Source organism: Elephantulus edwardii, unplaced genomic scaffold, assembly GCF_000299155.1.
Source record: "Elephantulus edwardii isolate Elephantulus edwardi_28Jun2011 unplaced genomic scaffold, EleEdw1.0 scaffold00206, whole genome shotgun sequence".
Taxonomy (NCBI): Eukaryota; Metazoa; Chordata; class Mammalia; order Macroscelidea; family Macroscelididae; genus Elephantulus; species Elephantulus edwardii.
In genome coordinates this window covers 1232760-1247810 of record NW_006399956.1, presented here as the reverse complement: position 1 = coordinate 1247810, position 15051 = coordinate 1232760, and the positions used below count along the sequence as shown (strand labels likewise).

General features: G+C 36.8%; 1 protein-coding gene across 4 annotated transcripts in view; it reads left to right on the top strand.

Moving 5' to 3' along the window:
- C2CD5 (C2 calcium-dependent domain containing 5) overlaps positions 1-15051 on the top strand; it is a 141297-nt gene that overhangs the window by 103062 nt on the left and 23184 nt on the right. For all 4 annotated transcript variants that reach the window (XM_006897206.1, XM_006897205.1, XM_006897207.1 and 1 more), the window contains 8 exons: positions 1105-1269; positions 2452-2592; positions 10064-10127; positions 10702-10763; positions 10948-11046; positions 11931-12020; positions 12459-12546; positions 14497-14583. In XM_006897206.1, the coding sequence (XP_006897268.1) occupies positions 1105-1269; positions 2452-2592; positions 10064-10127; positions 10702-10763; positions 10948-11046; positions 11931-12020; positions 12459-12546; positions 14497-14583 (796 nt within the window). The remainder of the gene's footprint in view (positions 1-1104; positions 1270-2451; positions 2593-10063; positions 10128-10701; positions 10764-10947; positions 11047-11930; positions 12021-12458; positions 12547-14496; positions 14584-15051) is intronic.

Sequence of the window (15051 nt, the reverse complement as noted above, 5' to 3'; positions counted from 1 at the left end):
GTTAGAAATTTGCTGTTTATGCTTTTTTTGTTACTTAGCATTTTAAAACATAAATGTACACATGTATATTTAAGAATTTTCTCTTGTTCTGGATTTTCTGTAATAGTTTTTCAATATTAATATAAGGAATAGAAACAGCTTCGGAATGACTGAGCTGACTTCTACATGCCTCGTAAAGAGGAACTGTCCCATCAGTGCCATTCAAACATGGTCAGCTATATGGTCAGACATGCCATCCCACATGCTCTGGCACCTATTTCTATGAATCATTGGGTCCAATGTTCATTGCACATTGACTCACAGTTGTAAGGTTTTTAGGGAAATAGATTGGGGAGGCAAAGAATATCATATAGTACAAGTCAAGGTTTAGCCCAGCAGTCCCAAGCCAGATTAACAGAAGGACACTTGTCTCAATGAGTTCATTTTCTCAGTCAACAAGTGAAAGTCTAGGTTCAGTTCAGCAGCACAAATAAACCTCTAGTTTCCTCAGTCATCCAGCAAACTTTGTCTTAGAGCAATTTTAAGACAGCTTTTCTTTCAGTCATCCAGCAAGCAAAACATTTAACTGTGGCTCTATCTCCAGGGTCCTATGGTTAAACCTTGCTACAGTCTCTTCACAGCAGTACCACAGTCTCATCACCCTCTTTCCACCACCTTCTCTCAAAGTGTGAGAAGCACTCTCTTTTATTGGTCTCACAAGTTACTGATAATTTACAAGACCACATTTCTGTAGTTAAGGTAACTGGAGACCATGCCCCCAAGAGGGGCTAACCCAATGGATAGAAAAACCAATTTTTCTTGATACCATCAAGAAGCTTATTTATAAGCTATCTCACTTCATAATCAAAAGGTAAATATTTTTAAACTGTAGTTGGATATGTAGTAAAAATTAAGTTCTCCCTCTCACTCCTGTTATTCACCAATTCTGGGTATTCCCTAGAAACAACCAACCACTGTTACATGTTACAGTTTTGTTTGTTTTTCTGAAGTATGTTGTACATTATCTTCCTGTAGTACTTGGACGTCTTCCTACAGCACAGCAATGGATCATTGTCCTTTGTTTCTTCTTTTTCATCCTGATCTTTTTCTTTTTATTATTTGAAGTCTGCAACAGGTGTGTATTTAGCAGCTTTACCAACACCTGGTGGTATTCAGATTGCTGGGAAAACACCCAATGACGGCTCCTATGAACAGCATATATCTCATATGCAAAAGAAGATAAATGATACAATTGCTAAGAACAAAGAGTTGTATGAAATCAATCCTCCGGTAAGTAAAACAAATCTATTTTGAGAATGCATCATATATTGTTTGGGCTTATTTTTAAGTTCTCTCAGTTTGGATATAAGAATTGTTTGTTCATGATTTAGATTAAGTGAATCACTCCTCTTGTCTATGTTTACATCTTTACATAAAGTATGTGCATTTAAAAAAAATATGTTATTATTGTTTGTGTGTGTACTGTCAAATCGGATCTGACTGGTACAGAAGGAGATTGTCCCTCCTTCTCCAGCAGAGCATCTGGGGGTTCAAACTGCATACCTCTGGGATTACAGTGCAGCTTCTTGCCACTAGGCCACCAGAGCTCCCTAAGTATGTGCTTTTTTAAGGAGGCCTTTTCTTCTTATCTGGTTTCAAGATTTTAACTTTCCCATTTACTTGTGTCACCTCCTGTGTCCATTCCCTATTTTATTACTTACCTTATCTGTGTTTACTTTTTCTCTCTCAAACATGTACATGTGTATATACACAAACACACATACATGCATATGCATATTCTATCACATTCATCTATGTAAAACTTTGCAAAAATTGCCTATCAGAAAAGACATAACAGGTTAGAATATTATTTAGAAACACAGCCTCTAAGGACTGAAATGAGATGATGGAAATACCCATGTTGTTGTTAAGTGCTGTCAAGTCCCAACTGACTCATAACTGATTCACCAGCTGGTTTTCTAAGGCAGTACATGACATGAGGGAGATTACCCATCTTTCTCTCTCTCAGAGCAGCTGATAGATTTGAACTTCATGGATTAAAGTTGGTATCACAGTTCCTACCAGTTGACCACCAGAACTCACTAGAAATATCCATAGAATGATGACTTTCTGAGCAAGAAAAATTACCAATTCCCTTCTCATTGTGACATCCTCTGTATACACTAGATGTCAGTGTTACTTTAAGATCTGAGATATTTATAAATTTCTGGCTTGGTGTATCAACAGGCTATTGTTGCAGACTGTTTTATTGGTCATTAAAATACCTAAAGATAGACATCTTGGGATATAATTTACAAATTTTACACCATTACACTCAATTGTCTTATGTCCCCCACCAAGATGTCAGATTTTAAAGAAGAAATTAAAGCCAGATAGAAAAATAACAGTCTTCTAATAAAGCAATTAATTATATATATATTTTTTCTTTTTTAATTTTTTTTTTTTTTTTAGGAGATGTCAGAAGAGATTATAGGATCTCCTATCCCAGAACCAAGGCAACGCTCAAGACTTTTACGATCTCAATCAGAAAGCTCTGATGAAGTTACAGAATTAGACCTTTCACATGGAAAAAAAGATGCTTTTGTTTTGGAGGTAAAGCTGCATTGGACTAATTTCTTTAAATAATGTGTGTTTTTACCTACTTTGATAGGTTGGTTTTATATTGTTAAAATTGTTACTAAAAAAGGAGGTTGGGATTTGGTTTGCTTTTTTAATAGACATTACAACAAATTTGAAAATATCAAACATTTAATAATTTCTTTTTTGTTTGACACCAGATAAAATAATACAAATGTCTCTGGAGAAAAGAATATACGAGTTGAAATATAAAGTAATATTAAACCTTGAGTGTTTCTTCCCCGTAGAAGCTTTGAAATATTTTTCTCTAAACTTGAAGAAATTCTTGAAAACTAAGATGTGTTTTAATTTATACTTCTAAAAACGTGCTGTGCATCTTCAAACTGGACTGTGAAAAAGAAGACAGACTAAGAATTAATGCCTTTTTAAGTTATGATGTTAGAAAAGAGTCCAAGGATGGTGAAGCTTCATCTGACGTACTTTGGGCATGTTGCTATGAGAGGCTATTCTTTTGGGGAGGGACATTATGCTTGAAGGTGGAAGATCACAAAAAGAGAGGAAGACACTCAGTAAAATGGATTGAAACAGTGACGAGGGCTCACATATGTTAGAAATGGTGAGGATGGCACCGGATAGGTTAAGGTTCAACTTTGTTGTTCATAGGGTTACTGTGAGTCTTGCTTAACTTGATGGCATAACAACAAGATCAACTTTATATGCTATAATGTGTTACTATACCTTTAACATTTCATACATATGTTGTTATGTGCTGTCAAGTTGTTTGCAACTCATAGCGATCCTGTGTACAGCACCCTAAATCCTGCTCTGTCTTGTCTCCCAACATTATCATCTCTGACACATCTGCTCCCATTACCCCAGTGATTGATTCAGTCCATCTCATTGAGGGTCTTCCTCTCTTGCACTGTCGCTCCACCCTCCCAAGCATGATGTCCCTCTCCAAGGACTGGTCCCTCCTTGCAGCATGCCCAAAGTATGTCAGATGAAACTTCAGAATCCTTGCCTCCAAAGAGCAGCCTGGTTTAACCCTTTCTAGGGTAAACTTGTTTGTTCTTCTAGCAGTCTGTGGTATCTTCAATACTCTTCTCCATTCCCACAGCTCAAAGGCATCAATTCTCCTTCTGTCATCCCTAGTCATTGTCCAGCTCTCTGACTCATAGCAAGTAATTATAGAGACTGTGGCATGATTCAGGCACACCATAGTCTCCAGATTGACATCATTGCTCTTCAGTCCTCTGGAGACGTCCCTGACAACAGACTTTGCCAGTGCAGTTCATTTTTTAATTTCCTGGCTTCTGGTGCCAAGAGTGTTGATTGTGGAAGGTCAGTGAAGAAGAGGAAGACCTCCGACCAGATGACTACTGCATGGGCTCTAATGTGTCAGGAAGTGTGAAGATGGGAAAGGATTCAGATCTATTGTTTGTAGGGTCACTGTGAGTTGTAGTTGACTCAGTGGCACCTAACAACTACGACCGTACATTCTTTATGTTATGCTAACATAAACCTTATTCTGAACTTTCCATATGAATACAAACAAGTAATTCAAAGGAGGATAGTTAAACTTGTTTTAAACACCCCCGACCTTTTAATTAGCTCATAAAGATAGCATAATAATAGATTGTTTCATTATATACTAGACAATTTGCAAATTGGAAGAATTTATGTGCATCTCCGTGCAATAAGAAAATATGTTCTGGAGATCTGGAGATTTCACCATATCACACCATAATAAACAATGTCTGTTATAGAAATTTTTAAATTGCATAAGCTATTACTCTAGTCTTGAGAATAGAATAAATAAAACTTGTTGAAAAAAATCAAGGGGTCCTTGTGATCCACTTCTGAAAGGAAAAACCCTATAAAACCCAGTTCTATTCTGACACAATCCAGGTTGCCAGGAATTGCGATTGGCTTTGCAGTAACTGGTTATTTGGAGTGTAGTCCAACAACCTTTGTGTACATCATGTACCTGAAACTTGTCAGAAATGCAAATTCTTTGACCCTACTTGTGACCTAGAAGATGAAAATGTAAAAATGTGCTTCAGGATCTGCTTAACAAAGTCTCTAAGTAATTCAAAGGATTAACTGAAATATAAATTTAAAACCCTGTTGATATATATGGCCTGACTGGGATACTGACATAAATGGTGCTTCAGATGAATAAGAGAAGGAGCAAAGATAAGAGGTGTAACAGTTGGAGAATGCACGAGATCCTGAGTATTTTGCTAATAGTGGGAATTTATGTCAGCGGTGTATTTTCATTATTCACAATGAAATACTACACTGTAAGAAAAAGTAGTACTTTTCAAATCTGCCTTTCAATGTATCTGTTGTAAAACAGTTCTCTATGGGCATACATAATTTTATTGTATTCTGCTTTATTACACTGTTGTTGTTGTTGTTGTTATGTGCCGTCGAGTCGTTTGCGACTCTTAGCGACCCTATGCACAACAGCCCTAAACCCTGCTCTAACCTGCGCCAACCGCACTGCCTCTCTCACACCCATCCCGATTACCCCAGTCACTGAATCAATCCATCTCATAGAGGGTCTTCCCCTCCTGCGCCGTCCCTCCACCCTCCCAAGCATGATGTCCCTCTCCAAGGACCCGTCCCTCCTGGCAACATGTCCAAAGTATGTCAGACGAAGCCCCAGAATCCTTGCCTCCAAGGAGTAGCTTGCTTTAATCCTCTCCAAGGTGAATCTGTTTGTTTTTCTGGCAGTCCATGGTACATTCAGTACTCTTCTCCAGCACCACAGTTCAAAGGCATCAACTCTCCTTCTGTCCTCCCTAGTCATTGTCCAACTCTCTGATGCATAACAAGTGATTGCAAAGACCATGGCCTGTATCAGGCGCACCTTAGTCTCCAGAGAGACACCGTTGCTACTGAGTACTTTAGAGAGGTCCCTAACAGCAGACTTTCCCATCACGATACGCTTTTTGATTTCCTGACTGCTGGTGCCAAGAGTGGTGACTGTGGAGCCGAGCAAACTGAAGCTGTGAACAATCTCAATCTCTTCGCCATCCATCCTGATGCTGCCAATTGGTCCAGTGGTGAGAATCTTTGTCTTCTTGACATTGAGCTTCAGTCCATACTGAAGGCTGCAGTCCTTGACCTTCTGCTGCAAGTACATGAGGTCCTCCTCAGTTTCAGCAAGCAGGGTTGTGTCATCTGCATAGCGCAGATTGTTAATAGATCTTCCACCAATCCTGATGCCACAAATCTCCTCATAGAGCCCAACCTCCCGGAAAATCTGCTCTGCATACCATCTTCTTCAGCAGAGCATCCAGTGGATTTGAAACGTGTACCTCTTTGATTGCAGTGCAGCTTCTTGCCACTAGGCCACCAGAGCTCACCTTTTATTACACTACATAAACAATATGTTTTTTTACAGTTGAAGGTTTGTGGCAATGACACATCCGCCCGAGTCTACTGGCACTATTTACTATGAGGATCACTATTAGCATGTAGTCATGATGTCTCATTTTGATAATTCTTGCAATATTTCAAACATTTTCATAATGTGATTGGACTTAACAGACTATTAAAAACCAACCCACCATTGTCAAGTCAGTACTGATATATAATGACCCTCCATCAAGTTTCTGTAGCTGTATATCTCTACTGTTATGAGATCACTCAGCTTTCTGTGTGCAGTGGCTGGTGAATTCAGAATGGTGACCTTTTGATTATGTACTACACTACCAGGACTCCAAAATAAACCATGATGTAATGCCAGTGTAGCTTTTATAAATACTAGAAAATAAAAATAAAATAAATTGCGTGACTAGATTTATTGCCATATTGTTTTATTATGGTGGCCTGAAACCATTGATATCTCTGAGTTTTCTAATATTTAGTTAATGAAAGTTTGTTACTATACTGTATTAATGCAGAAAGTTGAAATATCAGACTGCAGGTCTTTTGAAATTTATTCTCATGGTTAATTAAAAAAAAGAAGGCGTTTTTGACTTGGTATATATTTATATTTAAAATATTTAATTTTGTACTATTCAGATATTTTTACAGCTATATATACAGCTACATAAAATATGCATTACTACTGTTAAGACATTTACAGATATTAGACAATATTTTCAAGTTGCTATTTTGATCTAGGATGATTGCTTTTTTCCTGGTCCCTTAATTTTTTCTATTTAGTAATGAACTATGAAATGATCCTTGAAAGTATAGTATTAATATTTTCTTTTTAGGAGAGTAAATGTACTTTTATATTGGAAGTGATTATCCTCTTATTACTTATATGCTATCTTGCTTTTTCTTTTTTATTAAAAATATAACCATCAAAAGATTCATTATGCTATATAATTACTCAATATAATTAAATTATTGTATTATAATATAATGTTATGCTATAATTATTGTTGTTGCTGTTTACCGATGGTCAGAACCAACTCATAGCTGACCCTCTGGCGAGTTTTCAGAGGCAGTTAATTGCACGGGAGGAGATGGTCATCCTTCTCTTGCAGAGAAGCTGTTGGCCTCAAACCATGTGCCTTCAGGATTGCAGCGCAGCTTCTCGCCACTAAGCTGCCAGAGCTCTCTATAATTATTATAATTGTTGTGGTGTGCCATCGAGTCACTTGGAACTCATTGTGACCCTATATAAAACATCCTTAAACCCTGCTCTATCCTTTGACAATCTTATTGACTCCGACATGTCTATCCCCATTACTCCAGTGACGGAATCAATCCATCTCATCAAGGGTCTTCTCTCCTGCACTGTCCCTCCACCCTCCCAAGCATGACATCCCTCTCTAAGGACTGATCCCACCTTGCAGCATGTCCAGAGTATGTCAGACGGAGCTTCAGAATCCTTGACGACAAGGAGCAGCTTGGCTTCACCCTCTCCAAGGCAAACTTGTTTGTTCTTCTAGCAGTCTATGTATATTCGTACTCTTCTCCAGCACCACAGCTCAAAGGCATCAATTCTCCTTCTATCATACCTAGTCATTGTCCAGCTCTCTGGTGCATAGCAAGTAATTGCAGACTATGGCCTGTGTCAGGCTCACCTTAGTCTCCAAACTGACATTGTTGTTCCTCAGTACCTTGGAGAGGTCTTTGACAGCTGACTTTCCCAATGCAATTTATCTTTTAATTTCCTGGTATCTTGTATCAAGAGTGTTGATTGTAGAGCCAAGCAAACTGAAGCTGTCAACAATCTCAATCTTTTCCTTATCTGTCATGATGCTGCCAATTGACCCAGTGGTGAGAGTCTTTGTTTTCTTGATGTTGAGCTTCAGTCCATATTGGAGGCTGCAGTCCTTGACCTTCTACAGCAAGCACTTCAGATCCTCCTTAGTTTCAGCAGGAAGGGTTGTGTCATCTGCATAACACAGATTGTTGATGAGCCTAGCTCCATTCCTGACACCACACTTCTCCTCATAGAGCCCAGCCTCCTGGATAATCTGTTCTTCATATAGGCTGACAAGATAGGGAGATAGGACACATCTTTGATACACACCCTCCCCAGTTTTGAACCATGCAGTGTTTCCTTGCTCTGTTCTGACGACCGCCGCCTGGTCCAGTTAGAAGTTTTGCATAAGCACAATCAAATGTTCTGGGATTCCCTTTTCTTCTCAGAGTCAACCACAGTTTGTTGTGATCCACACAGTCAAGTGCCTTTGCATAGTCAATGAAACACAGATAGACATCCCTCTGGTTCTCCCTGCTTTCAGCCAAGATCCATCTGACATTAGCTGTAATATCCCTAGTGCCACGGCCTCTTCTAAATCCAGCCTGCACTTCAGGCAGTTCTCTGTTGATGTGCTTTTCCAGTCTTTTTGGATGATCTTCAGCAGACTCTTGCTTGCATGTGATATCAGTGATATTGTTCAATAATTCCTGCATTGTTGGGTCATTTTTCCTTGGAATAGGAACAAATACAGAACTCTTCCAGTCAGTTGTCCAGGTGGTTATCCTCCGTATTTCCTGGCACAATTTGATGAGCAAATCCAGGACAGCATCTGTTTGTAGAAGTATGTCAGTTGGTATGCCATCAATTTCTGGGGCCTTGGTTTTTGCCAGTTCTTTCAGAGCAGTTAGAACTACCTTCTTCATCACCACAAACTCTTGCTCAAACGTTTCATGAAATTCTTCTGTGTCCACCAATTCCTTTTGGTACAATGATTCTGTATATTCTTTCCATCTTCTTTTAATGCTTCCTGGATCATTTACTATTCTTCCCAAAGCATCTTTAAGAATTGCAACTTGAGGTTTAAATTTGTTCTTCAGTTTCTTCAGCTTAAGAAATGCTGAGTAAGTTCGGCCCTTTTGATTTTCTGATTCCACCTCCTTGCACATTTCCTTATAATACATTACTTTGTCTTCCTGCACTGCCCTCTGGAATCATTTTCAACTCCTTAATATCTTGATTTCTTCCCTTTGCTTTGGCTTCTTGGTGCTCCAGTGCAATATATAGTTTTTTCTGTAATCCATCTTGGTCTTTTCTTCCTCCTCTGTCATTGTAATGGCGTTTTGCATTCTTCCTGGATGATATTCTTGATATCCTTCCACTACTCATCCGATCTTTGCTCATTAATGTCCAAGGCCTCAAACTTGTCCCTGAGATGGTTCTGAAATTCAGGTGGGATAGACTCAAAGTCTTGTTTCGGTTCCCGTGGATTCGGTTTAATTTTCCTCAGCTTCAGCTTGAACTTGCATATGAGTAGTTTGTAGTCTGTTCCACAATCAGCACCTGGCCTAGTTTTCACAGCTGATATTGAGCTTCTCCAGCAATTCTTTCCACAGATTTAATTGATCTGATTCCTGTGTATACTATCAGGTGGAATCCATGTGGATAACCTGCGTTTGCGTTTCTTATAAAATAGATTTGCAGTGAATAAGTCGTTGATCGTGCAAAATTCTATCATTCTATCTCTGTCTTCATTTCTGTCACCAAGTCCATGATTTCCAACTACTGATTCTTCTTCTCTATTTCCAACCTTTGCATTTTAGTCACCCATTATTATTAAGGCATCGTGATTGCATGTTCTATTGACCTCTGACTGCAGAAGCTGGTAGAAATCTTCTGTTTCCTTCTCTTTGGCTCTGGTTGTTGGTGCATATATTTAAATGATGGTGGTATTCACTGGACTTCCTTGTATGTGTACGGATATTATCATATGAATATAATTATAATTAAAAATATCATTCAATATAATTAGATAATACATAATAAAATATTGGCAAAAATACAAACACCAAAATAGATGTACGTTCAGCATGTACATTTCAACAATGTTGATTGCATTTCTCAAGTTTGCAACTTCTCTCACTTTTCTTTTTTCTGAGCAGTTCTTCTCCCATTTGTATACTTCTATCTCTTCATATGCCTGTGTAAAAGTTAAAGTTGCTTTTGTCACTTTGAAGCAATATAAGTAGTTCTTAAAAGAATAAAATGCTGAGGCAGGTACATTTTGCTACTTTTAATTACTTTTATTTTCAGATTGATGACACAGATGCCATGGAAGATGTACACTCTCTTCTTACTGATGTTCCTCCACCTTCAGGTGAAGAGAGAACTATTACTTTTTCATTTTTTATATGAAACTACGTTTGCATGTCATTTACTAGTTTATCATTCTGATACCATTAAAAGGCTTTACCGTGTCAGTCTATCTTGTGCTATATTGTTCCAAGACTGAGAAAACATGCTTTTAAAGTATTTATGTTAAAATTTAGGTGAAACAGAACTGTAATCATTTTATATATTAATGAAATGCATAGATTAATTATAGACAAATATCTTAAAAGTTCACGGAATGTGTAGATATGCCATAGAAAGACTTTATACTTGAGACTTCATGACGTGGTTGATAACTGTTCTTTTTTGACAAAGTAAATGAATTACTATCATTTATTGAAAGGAGCTCTTCTGTGGTGGTTTAGTATAATAATGTACTGGCTTCTTAACCAAAAGTCAGCAGTTCAAAATCAAGCAGTGTGTGAAAGAAATATGGGCAATCACTTCTTGTTAAAATTTATAGCCTTAGAAACCCAGTGGAGAGTTGGACTTAACACCAGTAAATTTTATTGCTGGTTTTTTAAAAAAAAATTTTTTTTAATTAAAACTTGTTTTGACAGGCTTTTATAGTTGCAATACAGAAATTATGCCTGGTATAAATAATTGGACATCTGAAATACAGGTAAACATTTTATTCTTAATTATGTTTGACACTATATATTCTTTTCTGACCACTTTGTTGCAATTAAATGCTATCCTTTTTTATACCATATTAGTTATTATTGTCCATTATTTGACAGTTTTGCCAGATGTTACAGCATTTAGTTAAAAAGAATGTACTGACTTGTTAATCTTTTCATTTTTAGATGTTCACATCAGTAAGAGTAATCAGATTAAGCAGTCTTAACCTGACTAATCAAGCTCTTAATAAGAACTTTAATGATCTTTGTGAAAATTTGCTCAAGGTAGGAATCTTCTGATGACTGAAATTTAGTTGAGACATTTAAGAATCATATTTTTTTTAAAAAGTTCTATGTATATTATCTGGAATATCTGACATGATTGTGGGCTGAGTTGCTTTTATACATTCTTAGCATGTGAGATGCTAAAGTTGTCTTCTTAGTATAATCTGTTGTTGTTGTTGTTATGTGCCGTCGAGTCATTTGCGACTCATAGCGACCCTATGTACAACAGCCCTAAACCCTGCTCTATCCCGTGCCAATCTCATTGCCTCTGACACACCCATCCCGATTACCCCAGTCACTGAATCAGTCCACCTCATAGAGGGTCTTCTCCTCCTGCGCTGTCCCTCTACTCTACCCAGCATGATGTCCCTCTCTAAAGACCTGTCTCTCCTTACAACATGTCCAAAGTATGTCAGGCAAAGCCCCAGAATCCTTGCCTCCAAGGAGCAGCCTGGTTTAACCCTCTCTAGGATGAATCTGTTTGTTTTCTTGGCAGTCCATGGTACATTCAATACTCTTCTCCAGCACCACAGCTCAAAGGCGTCAATTCTCCTTCTATCCTCCCTAGTCATTGTCCAACTCTACTATAAATAAATTTTTAGGTTATTCTAAATCTTTAAATGTCATAAGAATATATTCTACTTAGGTCATTTTTAGGGTATTTTTCTTACATTATCATTTACTCTGAGTTGATAAATATGATTACATTTTATTTTCTACTAAAATCTGAAAATCTTTTCTATTTATGACTAGACAAAATAAATGGATCAACTTTACTTTAATGCTTTGTATTTGCCATTATATAATTTGATTTGTTTAAAAATCAGGAATTAACAGATTTGTAAATTGAAGGAAATGAAGTTACTAATATATTTTTTTTGCAGAGTCTATATTTTAAACTAAGATCTATGATTCCTTGCTGCCTTTGCCATGTAAATTTTACAGTCTCTCTGCCTGAAGATGAATTAATTCAGGTAATTAAGATTCAGTTATTAACAGATATTTCTAACTTTATCTGATCTGTTTTAATATTATAATTATACATTGATTGTATGCTGTAAGTACAAACTTTTCATCAAAATGTTTCTAATCATATGTTAACAAGTTCCTGACTCTTAATTCTTTTGTTTGAACCCTAGTTTTCAGGTGTTGTTCCAGCCATGTGTACAATAGGATATGTAGTTCTTTCAGGAGAAAGTTTGCTATGGAACTTTCTGGAATATATAGGCTTAGATAAACACATTGAGTCTAGTTGTAATTTAATTGCTTCAGTTTGTATATAATTATCCTTGAGGATCTTTAACAGGAAAGGTGGTGAGCAAATTGTACAGGCTGTTTGATAGTACTGAAGAGGATATGTGGGAAACTTATTTTGGCAGTTATTTTTGTTAATCTTAACTCTTTTATTCTAGGTTACAGTCACAGCAGTTGCAATAACTTTTGACAAAAACCAGGCTTTGCAAACTACAAAACCACATATTGAAAAGTCATTGCAAAGAGGTAAACCTTTGGTAGATTAAAAATGTAGCCCATTTGTCCATGTATAGTTCAGTAATAAAATGCAAAGGACTGATAGATTAAATTATTTCTTAAAAAATACCACTCTCTTTCTCTGTTTATCACTACCAAGACAATTGCATGAATAAGCATATGACTGTTATTTTTCACACGTAAATATGTAGGTACTTGACTGATACTTATTGAGAGAATGATTCCATGTTCTTAACTTTGATTATAGGCTATCAAACCTACTTGACAACATAGATTCCAAAGACTATGTGGCTTTGTAAAAATCGGCATTAGGCACAATGAAGGATTACTACATCCTTATGTAACTACCGAATTAGAGCATTATGTAATTACTAAACCATTGAGGATCATGGCCAGGGCAAATTGGTGTATAACTTTATTATCATAGCCAGAATTACTTCGATCACATACCTTGCCATTTATAACTACCAGATTTATGTAATTAGTACACAAAGTAGTCCGATTAAATTTATTCCTCTTGTCAAAAATGCAAAATGTTAGATAATAAGATAGTGAGGAATAGATGTAATCCTGTAGTAATTCAGGGATTTTTGTCCTGGAATTTGTGATGAAGTCCTTGAGGAATAATGGGAACTCAGTGATAGAAGTCACCAAAAGTATGTCCTTGTGCATTTTTCCTCAAAAAATGTTCCATAATACTCACCAGCTTCTCAGATTGTTCTTACTCCAGCAAAATTTAGGCTTAACATAATAAACACTAACTCACTTGTAATTCTAACTCTTAAGCATAGAAATCGAGCTACCAACCAACACAAATGTTTAAAAATATTTTTATTTTATTTTTTTTTTCGTGAAATTATGATATGCCCTTCAAAGATCCCATTCAGTGGCATAAGGGAACCAACTGCAGCTCTGGTGGCCTACTGGCAAGACGTGGCGCTGCAATCCCGAAGCCACCAGCTGTTCTGAGGGAAAAGGATGAATGATCTGCTCTCTTGGAATAAAACTGCCTCTGAAAACCTGCCGGAGGGTCAGCTATGGGTCATTTCTGACTCTACGGTACATAGCAACAACAACAATTATTAAAAACAGATTATTTTTTTCTGGAAAATGGGGGGGTGGACCAGAAAAGGTTTTCCATTCTGTCAAGTTTGTGGCTCAAGAATTCATAATTGTTTTTGTGTACTCTTGAATCAGAATTAACTCATAGCTGACCCTCGAGCAGTGTTTCAGAGGTTGTATATCACACAGGAGGAAACGGTCCATCTTTCTCCCATGGAGCAGTTTGTGGATCTGAACTGCCTTATTCTTCATTGGCGGTGCAGCTTCTTACTGCTAAGCCACCAGAGCTCCTTATTCACAATTAGTTGCTTTTAAAAGTCTGGGTTTTAAAAAAATTTGTTTATCTAATTCGATGGTATTTAAAAGATTTGAACATTAATGTCAAGTGGATATAGTGAAGATTTTTGTGCTCGGGTATTAATCAAAGAAGATAGATAATAGCTTAAGTCTCCTAGAACTGTTAAGGTGCAATGTAGTATTCTATTTCCAATTCATGCTAACCCCTTGTGTGTCGGAGTAGACCTGTCCTAAGGCTTTCAGGAGCTGACTTTTGAGGGCTGCAACACCAAGGTGACTGGATGGACTTGAATCTCCTCTCTTTCAGTTATTAGCTGTTAGCATGAAATTTACCACCCAAGAGGTATTATAATAATAGTTACAGTTCAAGTCTATATCCGCTAACAAATCAGTAATTTGAATTGAACAGCCTCTCACCAATAAAGAAATGGCAGTCTGCTGTCAGAATTTATAACCCATAGAAACCCGAATGTGGCAGTCAGAATTGACCCAACTTTAGTAGAATTGAGGTAGTTTGTATATCCAGATTGTTAACTTATTTTCAATTGATTAATAAATTATTACTAATAATTAGTGTTTTTCTTGCATTTACCTTTTAAGCTTCTACAGACAATGAAGAACTCCTTCAGTTTCCTCTGGAACTCTGTTCTGATTCACTCCCTTCTCATCCTTTTCCGCCAGCTAAAGGTTGGTTACGTAAGAGAAATGAAAGCACAAATCCTAGTTTCTAGTCCTTCCATTGTATCCTCATTATAAGCAATCTTATATAATATTGAGGTGAATATTTATTACTTCATTGTATGTTTCTTCATGCTCATAAAAGGGCAAAACTAATACTAGTTTTATTTTAATTTCTCCAGTAAATTCATCACAAAGTATTAAGGTAATTTATCATATGATACACTATTCTCACATATTAAATGTATTATATTTGTATTTACAAAGTCTTATACTTCTCAAAATAATTATTCACGCAGTATACTTAGTGTTTACATTATTTTAAGTACAATATTTTCCTGCAGTAATTAAATCCTTACAAAAATTTGTATCATTTCATACACACGCGCACTCACACACACACATTTTGGGAAGGTGAGGAAAATGCATTTGAGAATGAAATGTGCTTCTTAGTTTTTCCATACCTCAACTCTTATT